This window comes from Chanos chanos, chromosome 6 (assembly GCF_902362185.1).
Source record: "Chanos chanos chromosome 6, fChaCha1.1, whole genome shotgun sequence".
In the NCBI taxonomy this organism is placed as follows: Eukaryota; Metazoa; Chordata; class Actinopteri; order Gonorynchiformes; family Chanidae; genus Chanos; species Chanos chanos.
Window position 1 is genome coordinate 36,684,953 of NC_044500.1, and position 12,856 is coordinate 36,697,808.

A 12,856-nucleotide genomic window follows, 5' to 3' on the forward strand; every position below is an offset into this window, starting at 1 on the left:
CAGCAGAGAGGTGGCACCTCTCTCTGGCCACCTGGTGCTGTATCCCTGTTGCTGAGGGCCATCCTGTCACAGTTTGCATTTGTCACAAAGGCAAAATGCATGATCCTCATGGACTCCAAGTGCTTGGGACTACAGTGTTAAAACAAAAAAAACAAACAAAAAAAACCCATCTAAACACTGGACAAATGTGCAAAGTGATCCTTGCAACCTTAGCACAAATGATGGTATTGTTATGACCAAACTTATACTTAACCTTCTGATGACTTTTCAATTTTCTTCCCTTTGGAATGAGAAGAAGCTCTATCTAAAGGCTATGCAGCACTTAATTGAGAAAGAGCACTGTAAATTTATTTTTCGACATGTACCAAAACGTCTCATGATACATTTAGAGGCGCGCCTGATGATCATTTTAAAAGCGTGAAAAGGCAATACCGATTCTCCATCTATCCCCCAGGAAAATCCAAGACCATGAGAGCTTGACTCGTGTAATGACTTGTGTTGCAACCCATAATGAATCTAAAGTAAATGAAAAACACCTCGACAATGCTTTTCCAGCATGTTAGCCATTATTTTACACATAACGGTATTCTATTATTTTACCCATGTGGTCGTTTTAAAAGCTCTATCTAGGCCTATATCCATATCGTATAATTCACTGTGTTGTCATCTTACAGGGCTGATAAAGCTCTTAAAATTTCAGGGAGAAACCGAACATGTTAATAACTGAAGAGTTTTTATGCCATGCCATGTCTTACGATAGAAATTTTAAACCAGGGGTCTCTTTCTTAATCTGTTAACGGCCACTTTGCTTGACACCGTCGTAACATCATAGAAATACAAGGGGCTATAGTGGGATGGATATTCGAGAGAGAGAGAGAGAGAGAGAGAGAGAGAGAGAGAGAGAGAGAGAGAGAGAGAGAGAGAGAGAGAGATCAAACCCATATTCACCGTTCACCGTTCAGGCAAGTGTGAGTGAGAGAGAGCACCAGAGGGGAGCGTTTTCATTTTTCAAGATATCGCGTATTAAATGAGAGTTTTTGCAGATCGAGTTTCAGTTGACTCAAGATCATATGTCCACATGGAGACAAACTATATGCAGGCGCGATTTTAAGCATGACATTTTATATAAGGACGTAGTTACAAGAACACGTTCTGATCGCTGAACTTACCGTCATGCATTTTTCTTTTGAATTATTTTGACTAAGCGTCCGTTTCATAGGTCTTTTGTAGGCTGTCCGTGTGCACGTATTCAGAGGATGAGAAATAGATTGCTCTCTGCTGAGTTATTTTCACTTGTACCCCAACTACTTGGAAGGTAAGTGCGGGAAATTGTTTTTGTTCTTGAAATACTCGACAACGCTGAATCTGACGCTTTTCAGTTTAAGGTGCATGCACATTTCATACAACCACAACTTGCAAAAGTATTGTAGTTGTAAGGACCAGTATCCTTCCATGTTTGAATTGCAACGCTTTAATTGCCGCGCTAAATGATCATAACACTGATCTGATCACCATGACACCTGAGTAATAGTCTGTGTTTTGTATATTGTCCTTACTCAGAAAACCATCTAAAGCTTAAGAGTTCCGCTTTCTTATTTGTTATTAAAGTTAGTATATCCATATCATAGACGGATAGTTTGAGATTTAATGTTTACATAATGTATCTCGCTTACGATTTGAATTACATTTCTTTAAATGTATTTAAAAACGGCAAAGCATAAGGCGCTCAACAGGTATCTGTGAAATAGTTTTGTCTTAAGAGGATAACAACAAAAAGAGAATTCTGGTTCGCATCTACCCATCGCAGCATACAACTTTTCGTGAAACTCACTTTGGATGCCCATTCTGCGATCATTTTTTCTTCCTGCATTTTATCTTATTAAAAGATATATACATAATTCGGCGGCTCTGGTTTAAATATGCCATTTCCTATATGTAATCATAACAGTTGGCTACTAGAATTGTTTTAGCTGTCCATTTTCATAGCTAATAGAACAGAAACTGAGCCATGAAGGTAGTCGTGACAGCTTTCTCACTGACAATTTTCCACTTCACTTGCTCTAGTGCTACAGTATGTTGATATCTTATGCAGTCCAACAGCCTGATTATGGAAATCATTTCTGAAGGTTATAGAAAATCGAATACACTTTGATCATCACTGAACTTTATCCCATTTCTCATAGATGAGGGCTGATTAGAAAACAAGCATTATTTGACGGTTGCACACCTGTCTCTCAAGCCTTAAGTTGGAGTCAGCATGGCAGCTGGAGTAGCAGCCTGGCTCCCCCTTGCCCGGGCAGCTGCCATCGGCTGGATGCCAGTGGCAAACTGCCCCATGCCCATCGCTCCCAGGGACCACAGCAAGAGGCAGGATGAGCTGATCATTCTGAATGTCAGCGGGCGTCGCTTTCAAACCTGGAGGACCACGCTAGATCGTTACCCAGACACCCTCCTTGGCAGCTCAGAGAAAGAATTCTTTTACAACGAGGAGACAAAGGAATACTTCTTTGACCGAGATCCAGACGCCTTCCGTAGTGTCCTCAACTTCTATCGCACAGGGAAGCTCCACTACCCTCGTTACGAGTGTATATCAGCATATGATGAGGAGCTGGCCTTCTTTGGCATCATTCCAGAGATCATTGGTGATTGCTGCTATGAAGAGTACAAAGATCGCAAGCGGGAGAATGCAGAGAGGCTTATGGATGACCAAGAGGAGAACAAGGATAGCAAGTTGCCCAACATGAACTTTCGCGAAACCATGTGGCGGGCCTTTGAGAATCCTCACACAAGTACCATGGCCCTGGTGTTCTACTATGTCACCGGTTTCTTTATTGCTGTCTCTGTCATCACAAATGTCGTAGAGACGGTGCCCTGCGGCTCGACACCCAACCAGAAGGACGTTCCTTGTGGAGAGCGCTACACAGTAGCTTTCTTCTGCATGGATACAGCTTGTGTCATGATCTTCACGGTGGAGTACCTCCTGCGCCTGTTTGCCGCTCCTAGCCGCTACCGCTTCATGCGCAGTGTGATGAGCATCATCGACGTAGTGGCCATCTTACCCTATTATATTGGCCTGGTCATGACAAACAACGAGGATGTAAGTGGGGCCTTTGTCACGCTGAGGGTCTTTCGCGTCTTTCGCATCTTCAAGTTTTCGCGGCACTCGCAGGGCCTGCGCATCCTAGGCTACACTTTGAAGAGCTGCGCCTCGGAGCTGGGCTTCCTCCTGTTCTCCCTCACTATGGCTATCATCATCTTTGCCACAGTCATGTTCTATGCCGAGAAAGGATCAAGCTCGAGCAAGTTCACCAGCATTCCAGCCTCGTTCTGGTACACCATCGTTACCATGACCACGTTAGGGTAAGTGCAGCCCATGTGCATTTTCTTGGTTTGACCATTTTACCAAATAATTAGTTACTGAAATATTAATCATAACAGGCAATGGCTAATGGAATATTCTTGCACTACACAGTTTGAAAGCTTCTTTTTTTTGACAGTTCTGGGGAGTAAAGGGATTTCACTTGCTATGTTTTTGTCACCAGTTTCGTGAAAGTTCTCTTTGCTTTGTATTGAAGTGTTTTTTTGTAAAACAATCGATAGGTTGTTGTTAATTGCAACTGTTTCACACTCTATTTGGGTCAAAGTGAGACCCACATTCTCATACTTAGTACTCCACAGTCAGTAGTACTTAGTCATATGTGCCTTGTTACAAATGTAATGAGAGTAAACCTGCCCACGTAGTGCTAATTGCATTTTATTGTTATGTGAAGCAGAAGTGGAAAATGGATTGAGGCCAGAATGTCTATGTTTAATAGAATGTTGGAGCAAAGACAGATGCTGTACTTCTTCAATAGACCTGCTGGTATAAGTGGCTGTCAGAATGACTAATGGTGCGTACCACGACATCTGCTAACAAATATAAACTTTCATGATATCTCCTGTTAACTGTGCTGCAGACAGGCCAAATAAGGACAGATCTGCTGTGTGGTGTCGTCTGTACCCTTGGCCTGTGTGGGGATGGCTGTGTGTTTTTGTGGATAGATACAGAATAACCTTATAAAGATCACAGTTTATGGAAAGTCCTGTTAAACTTATGGGACACTTGTGATACTAGTCTAATTCATCAAAGTGCCACATCATAGCGTAAATCTGGTCCTTACTAGTGTTTGGTCCTGGTTTAGACATTTTCTTGTGACACATCTGCATCATTTTTCCCTTCAAAGAAATAAAATAATGAGGCAAAATATCTGCCTCATTTGCATTATTGCATATCCCCAGTGTAACAACTTAAATCAAAACTTTGACAATTCTGCAAACAATGCATGGAACAGTATTAAAGGTTCTCCAACACATTTGAAGTATACCTTCTGAAGTATCACTTTGTGTTTATTGTGAAAACTGCATTTTATAAAGCCAAAATGATTAATCAAACCCCTTTTGATTTTTACTGAATATCTTCACTCATTTGACCCCCTTTATGTCTGAGAGCACTTAATGTGCTTCACTGGATTTAAATGATCTGTTTAGTTTTGTCGAAAGAAATAAATGAAAATAATAGATGCTCTGATGATGCTGTGACTTTTCATCTTATTCCAACTGAAAACACTCTCTTCTTTTATCTGACCTACATTGTGAAGTTCCAATTTCTTATTTTCAGAGGGAAAGCAAAGCAAATGCAGCAACATATAAATAAAAAGAAATGGAGTACATTTTGCTAAAAGCTCGTCTAAGATCAATACAGAAACACTTGCTTTTCAAGATACAAAAAGAATGAAAAGGTCACTTCAATAAGACAACATTACCATAGTCATCTAGACTGTGGTAGTAAGAGGTGGTTTCATTCTTTGAATAATAATCAGCACTTTCACTTTGTTGACAACTACTTGTTCATTAGCTATATGCCTTCCCAGTGAAAGGGCAAACAGGTAAAACCTTCTTTAGAGACAGGTTGTGTAGTAAAGGTGTTTTGTAATGAGCCTGATCTGTTTGCCATGATCATAGTTATCTACTTACATTGTGTTTGCACATCTTTTTATTGCTTAGTTAATTACCATACATACAGTGTTTCATCACTGCAGCAGTGATACAGGAGGTGCATAAATTCTGTTTCTCTCTGGCAGTAGTTAAAGAGTTTCAATTAGCTTAGTTATCTGCAGGTCCTGTTCAAAGTAGTTATTTGAGATCAGGTCATGTTTGAGGTTTATTTAGATCACAATAGAGAATAAAGTGTTTGCTGTGCCAGGAACAATATTCAAGTTGATGCATTTATAGAGTTGGCTCATATTTGCTGCTGACACTGTTATCTAGTTGTTATTATTATCAAGATGGTAGTCATTAAGTACTTGTAATGTCTTTAAAAACAAATTACAGTCATTGCAACCATTTTCAGAAAACGCAACGCAGGTCTATACATAGATTTATTGTCAATCAAAACATAACAGCCTAATAAGAGCATAATAATTCCATAATAAGTGCCTCTTTATGTACAAGTGCATTAACACCTCTGTACTATACATTTTATGCAAACTGCATTAACAGGAGTTCTGTGACGATGTCTTGTAAGACAGGCCTGGCTTTTCAAACTCTCTTTAAAGTTTAAGAGTCATTAGAGGAATCACAGTGCCACACTATTACTCCTGGATCTCTCCTTATTATTCATGGTCTTCAAAACTGTGAACGTGTTGCCTGAGTGCAGGAGGAAGCACTGGTGAAACAAACACAAGCGTGTACACCATGACATCGGTGTTGTCCAGTAAAGACAAATCCATCCTGCTGTAGCCCCACATGCCCATTGAGATTTCACGTTCTTCCTGGCTAGCATAAGTGCTGCGTAGGCTACCATCACTCATGCACCACAGTTGTGGTTATGACTAATTAAGGCATCACTAGCTTAGCAAACAGGAGAACCAATGGGATGTATTGGGTTTAAGCACAAGTACTCTCATGGTCTGATTAGAGCAATATTTCTTTTATGTCCCATGAAGTGCTACTTGATGCAAGCTGCCTTATCATTAGAATTCAGCAGCTAATCATTTTACATTTTCAGATGAAGGGCACGCGGATTTGAGCAGCTCATGGGGATTTTGTGTGGTCTTGAATATTAATTACATTTTTGATGTTGATTCCTATGTGCTAAGTTGGTATTCAGGTGTTATAAGACAGAGAACCCATTTACTCCCATATTCAGTTTCAGGTCAGACATGAGGAGTGGTGAAGGAATGGAATGTTCAAGTAGTAGAACCAATCATATTTGCGCATTGATGTAAATGATTCGTGAAGTGGTATAGGCTCAGATGTCTTTTTGCACTTACCACTGATTGAATTACCACCTATAATAGAGCAGAGATGGTTACCAGCGCTGATAACACCGATTTGTTGGTGTGTCATCATTTAAATGGCAATATTTTATTTTTACAAGGAAGATTTCATATTTTGGAAATCTGATTAAAATGTGAACTTAGCTGTAGTACCTAATTATAGGATTGCTAGGGATATTTTACTTTAGACAATTAAAATGATTGAAAATCCACATAATCTCACTGGCATTGCGGTTTTTGCACCTATCACCCATAGACCATAAGCAGACAGTCGGCCTCAGCTGCAGTGCAGTCGGGTGAAAACTTTTGTGTCTCTTACCTCACGTATTTGTTTTTACTTGAACTGATATCTGTCTGCCTGCTCTACTAAACTTTATGGTTTTCAACACGGCTGCTCCGCAGAAAGATGAACATAATTTGTACATTTGTGGTGTGTCCTCATTGAGGCCTTTACCGATCAGTGAATAGCAGTTTGCCTTGAACCAGCACAACCCCTGTGCACAGCGCTCATTGATGATGGCTCTCAGTTGTTTTGGATTCAGAGAAAAACTTTACATTCATTCATTCTAGTTTGTGCTATTCTCCTTTAGATAAGCATTTTTTTTTTTAATTTATCACCAAGATTTTATTACTGGACCAAACCAATGTACTCAGACTGTTAGATATTATATTTGTCTTTGTTGTCAGACTGAGCCCCTTCAACTTTTATAGCAATAGTCAGAGTATGCAAGGTTTTTAATGTTTTCTGTCAAGTGGAAAGGAGAAATGAAATGTGTTCTTTCACTTGTTGATGAATGACTTGTTTGCCCTCTTGTCCCTTACAGAGTCTAGCCTTTGTTCTCTTCAAATGCTTTTGAGAAATGATTACAAATCACTGATTCCTTGCTTAATACGAAGTAACAGGCACAGAGTAAACTATAAAAGTACTACTACCACAGTATGCTAGTACAGGAAAGTAGCAGTCCTTTAAAGGATATGAGAAGAAAGGTACAGGGGGTGGTATGTTTTGACAGTAGTTGGTAATAATGAGCACACTGGTCACGTTGCTACTATTTCTGCACTGTCATGGGTCTTGTGGCACACTAAGATAAATGGTAGCTCTTAATCTTGTGAAAGTTGATTGATGCAGAGGCTGCCAACTCCTCCGTTATATTTATCGATCTCAGGGCATTTCTGTACCCCCTCGGTTGGTTTAAACCTTTTAGCACCTCTTTATTCTCATGTTATTCACACTTAATCTGTGCAACATAATTCTCTGATAAGCATCTGATTATCAGACCGATAAAGGAACATTTCAGCTGAGGGGCCAAAACATTAAGTAAAGAATTCTGTCAGTGCTCTTGATTTAAAACAGAAACTGGTAATCCTTAAAGGTCATAGTCTTTGGTCTGTGAGTCTGTGCTGACGTACATTAGAACATTTTCATATTTTTAATGAGAAAAGAGAGGCAATTTCACTTGTCGTTTCAGATAACTTCAGGAAGGAATTTTTTCTGGTGTTTTTGTCTGGGGAAATGTGAGAAATGTGATCACTGGGCGATTCATTCTGAATAAAAACATTTTAGAGTCTCACAACATGAGTTATTCATTTTGATGGTATCACTGCAGGTGAACATTGCCTGAAAACCTTGGCAAGTATTCACATCATCGAATATGTCTAATATTCATCTTAAAAATTCAAGATAATACAGAGATGAGGGTACATTCAATGCATTTTGAATCACATGATGATCAGTGCTGTATTTCAGACACACTGATGAATTCAAGACTATTTTAGGTATAGTTGCAGCACATAGTTGCAAATTTATACATTACATAGTTTCAAACCTCACATGTAAATATGGGAATTCAGATATGCATCCCAATTAACTTTGAAGGTTACCTTTGTTTGTAGAAACATCCATATGCCTCAGTTTGATGATTTAATAAGAGTTGAAAATACACAGGGCGTTGGTAGTCAAGATGAATGGCAAAAGTCTTCTTTTACAGATCTATCCTTTCTTATTGTTACTCTTATCCTTCATATTTTTAATAAACTTTGACAAAGTGAAGGCAGTGCCTTGTTTTGTAGCTGCCAATGGATCAGTGTTACAGTGTAATAAATTAGTAACTGAAGGTATTTGAAGGCTGTCTCTACAAATGAAGGTAATATTGAAAGTTATGTGGTTCTATTTCTGAATTCATTTTTTTGAGATTTTTTTTTTTTAAATAAAATTTGCAATTATGTGCTGTAATCAAATATATACACTGCTCTTTGGAAATATGAAGCGGTCTCATAAATTTGTCTAGTAGCTCAATGCCAAAATTTGATTTTACTTACATAATAAAGCATTCTTCATGTTTTATAGAGAAACACCAGTACTGAATTACAGTGCCCAGTCAAGGTAAATCAATTTGGGCAATGTCCAGTAACCAGTAAGCTTGTTAAATCACTCTGCCTGTTCTTGTAGGCTACATAACGATAAACTGTATCCAAATTGCAGCCCTCTCTTAAAGCAATTTTTCTATCCCTTGGAGCTTAAAATGATTATACTTATAGTCTTGAATCTGAATTAATCTACTAGAAAAAAAAAAAACTACAAAAGGAGACCAGTCATGATATCATAATGACTGGAGCTCATCCATCCATGGTTTCTACAGAATCAAGTGGTATGATGACTTTTACAGAAATACATTGTGCTGCATCATTAGTCTTAGGTGTAACAAAAGAAGCAGAGAGAGAGAGTGAGAGAGAGAGCGAGATTTGAAAGTTGTGGAGTGTTCTCTGACACTGGTCATTAATTTTTCCAATTCACTCGAATGGAAATGGAAATCTTATTGTTTTCATGACAGATTCTGTAAATGGTTTCCAATTATCTCCCTGAATAAACTCAAACAGAAGAGACAATTGCATCGAATGACAAGGTTACAAAAATGTCTTTTTTTCCGTGGAAACACCCTGAGCAGCGATTTCAGCCAAATGACTTCACAGATAAAGGTATCCTTTTATCTTTTAGGTTCTGTCACTGATGCTGTCACCAAGATTGGGTAGAAAAAGCATAAACCCTCAAGCTTTGACGGTGCCTCTAGGCAAATGCACACATCTCTCACTCTCTAAGAAGCCACCATAAGACACGAGTGTCCCTGGGTTATAGGGAGGGTTGTGACAAGACAGACTATGTAAGAGATCAGTATGTTTGTGCTAACATGATATTGGCTACCTAAAAAAGAAGAGCAAACATAGAGATAGGTCTGGAAAACAATGTTTGTTAACATGTTCAGACTGATTAGAGATTTACATTTGTGTATTTATAAAATACATCATTTATGCTTTTACAACTTAAAGTTTACATATAGACTCATGGTCTCCAAGAAAATATCTATGTCTAATTAAAGAGAGCGGCTTAGGTATGCTTACGTGAACAAAGTGAGACATGTACATTCTGTGTCCTGTGAAAATACAGAGGTTTACACTTTATTCATCTTTATCAGATTCAAATCAACAGAGGATCCCAATCCGTACACTGTTCACTGTTCAGAGTTACTTGTTGCTGTGGTCATTTTGCTTCCACTCAGTCTTTAATGAGATGGCTTGGTTGATGAGATTAGTGCCATGGAACAGGGGAACTGGCAGCTCCTTTCTTCTCTTCTGTTCACTGATGGACATAACCATTTATCAGGGCACGTTTGTTTGCACCCTGATTGTCACAGTTAGAGTGCCACAGTGCACTAACATCTGATATCATTTAACACCAGACAGTGTAATCTGTCTCATGTAATCCTACTTGCCATGGTCACTCTATCTGAAGGGAGTCCTTCATTTGAAAATGTTTCAGCTCAAGGCAAACTATAATCAGTAGACTGAGCACATGAGTTATTCAGTACCCTTTTAGAAGAAATGTTAAACGGCTTTACCGTCACATCTGCTGTCAGACTGTCAGAATCCAAGTGATCCCAAAATCTGGCTCTTTTGTACATTAACAAGGCAAAATGAAGTTATTTATTGCTCAGAATTGTAATATTGATATCGTGTCAAATTTGTTAGCATTTTTTTCTGAACATTTTTTAAAGGTATGCATTGCAGCTATGGTCTCATTTGGCCTTCGATTCAAACTATTTTCACCTCCTTTTAAGTAAAAAATAGATGACAAAAAGCCTGGATATTAATTTTAATATCCGACTGTGGAGACAGCTTTTCAGCATTAGAGGAAACTGTGCTCGGATAAATACTTGAATAATCTCTCTTGCATTAATAAAAGAACAACGTAGAGATAGAGAATATATCATATTGATCTCGGTATCAACACAGTTTCCATTTCCACCAAGATCCTGAAACAACAAGGTTTCCTCTTGACACAATATCAAGGCCATCAGGGAGTCCTGAGGACAGCGTATAAAGAAGAAATGTAATGAGCAGCTACTTGCCGAGTGAAGCCACAGTCTTTGAGGGAATATTGATATGCAAGTCTCATTTCAGTGGGAGCTGATAATGAGATTGTCTAGGCAGAGCACCTACTGCAAAGAGATACCTGAATCAATGTATTTTTTTTTTTATTATTATTTTATCTTACTCTGTGGGCACAGTTTGAGTAGAACTCATGGCTAGGTGAGCTGAATTCTTGATATTATAAGAGCCACAGGTCATTGATTGATTGATTGATTGATTGATTTGATAGTATTTGAAAATATACTTTACCTTATAAAAACATCACTCTGATTTACTTGAAAAGTACAGTGCCAGGACATACCTTATATACTAATGGGACTAAAAAGTACTATAATTAAATGGTGTTGACCATTAAGATATAAATAGCATTTTGACTCAGATTCTTATAGATAAAATCCAAGACTATTGCTTCACAAGCTTTTCAATTTGTGAGAAAGATAAAGGTTTCATTGTTGTTAGCCATAGGAAAAATGCACTGAGCTCAGTGTGTCTTCCTAAGTCCCTCCCCTATGGCTCACCTGCTGAAGGGGCATATGTTCAGGTGATGAGGTCACCCACTTCCCATCTGCCTGCTTATGCAAGGTCCAGTGAGAGACAGCCTTTCTGTCCATCTCCCATCAGCCTCTCCGATAAGGTCTTCAGGTCTCCAATAACATTTATGAGACCACTGGTTCAACATTGTTCCTGCTCATGCTGCTTTTAAGGAGTCTATAGATGGGGAGTCAAACAGAATTACAGTCATATTAAGACAGTGAATGCCCTTTACACGGTTTTTGATGGAAAGTGCGCATGCGTGTGCGCGTGTGTGTGCATTGTGTGTGTGTGTGTGTGTGTGTGTCTGCTGATTTTCTTTATGAACATAGTAAATACATTAAAATATCAAGTAGATGAGTGTTTTAGGTGCGTGTCATGTTTTATTTAATGTGAAAATCTGAATCTCTATGGAAGGAATTGAGTGAGTGTAAATCAGCACCATTGAAATGCACTTGTTAAAAAGTTTTTCAGGATGCACTTTAGTTTTCCATTACCATTTCCAATTTCAAATTGTGATGGAAATAGTCATTCAAATGGTAATTTCACACCCCCACACCAGCAAAAAGTCACTAAAATATCAATTGTGTATTAGAAAGTTTAAGTCAGATGTTTTAAAGGAACTAAAGAAAATTTTGACTTCACTGCTCTTTTCCTGCTCCTTTGATAAAATCCCTCTCTGGTGCACTAGTACCCCATAATTTTTCAGCATTGCAGCAATTAATTTCCCATACAAATTTATGTGGACTGAAAATGACTACTGTGCCTTTCGAGATTTAACTGATTACCCTAGTGTACTTGAAGAGGTGGAATCATTGCATCAATCATTTTATTCATTCAGTAATTTCCCTAACACATCTTCTCATCCATTCATTGATCTACAGTTGGCACCAGTCACCAAAAACAGTGCCACTTTCATGATATATAATCTCTTTTTTATATTGCGTTAAACCATAGTTAACTGCATAAAATGTCTTACTATTTTCTTAAGTATTGGACTAGGTCACTCAGTGTTCCCCAACACAGTGAATGCCTTTTATGTTTAAATGATTTTATGTACTTTACAGCAGAGTAATTGCTCATTGATGATGATTTAATCAGTTAATCAGGAGTGACTTCCATACCAATTCTCTTGTCTAACACTCCTGCATTGCCTGCCTTAAATGTATGTAATATGAAGGTCATCAGTCAGACCCATGTGAGGTCACTTGATTCCCAATCCATAGTACTCAAAGACTTTTCAAAAACTCAAAGTCTATTCTAAGACTTTTACCCCCTAGAATATCTATGCATTCAGATCACCCTGCAAAGTGGATATCACCAGTGGATATCACCAGAAACCACTAAACTTGTTACCTGATCCACCTGATCTATTTAAACCAGGGCTGCATTTGTTCTTCTTCAAGATGCTCTCTCTCTCTCTCTCTCTCTCTCTCTCTCTCTCTCTCTCTCTCTCTCTCTCTCTGTCCCTCTCCGTCTCTCTCTGTAGTCCGGCTGCCCTCTCCTCCACCTCTATGAAAGTGCCGACGCCGCACACTGGTAAAGGTAATGGGACGCAGAGGTCTGGGAGATGGGGAAAAGCT

The 12,856-nt window shown here is 38.7% G+C and overlaps 1 protein-coding gene across 2 annotated transcripts in view; it reads left to right on the top strand.

Moving 5' to 3' along the window:
* Positions 1-2,257: 2,257 nt before the first annotated feature.
* LOC115814421 (potassium voltage-gated channel subfamily D member 3-like) overlaps positions 2,258-12,856 on the top strand; it is a 52,506-nt gene continuing 41,907 nt past the window's right edge. For both annotated transcript variants that reach the window (XM_030777260.1, XM_030777259.1), the window contains exon 1: positions 2,258-3,360. In XM_030777260.1, coding sequence (XP_030633120.1) covers positions 2,258-3,360 — 1,103 coding nt within the window. The remainder of the gene's footprint in view (positions 3,361-12,856) is intronic.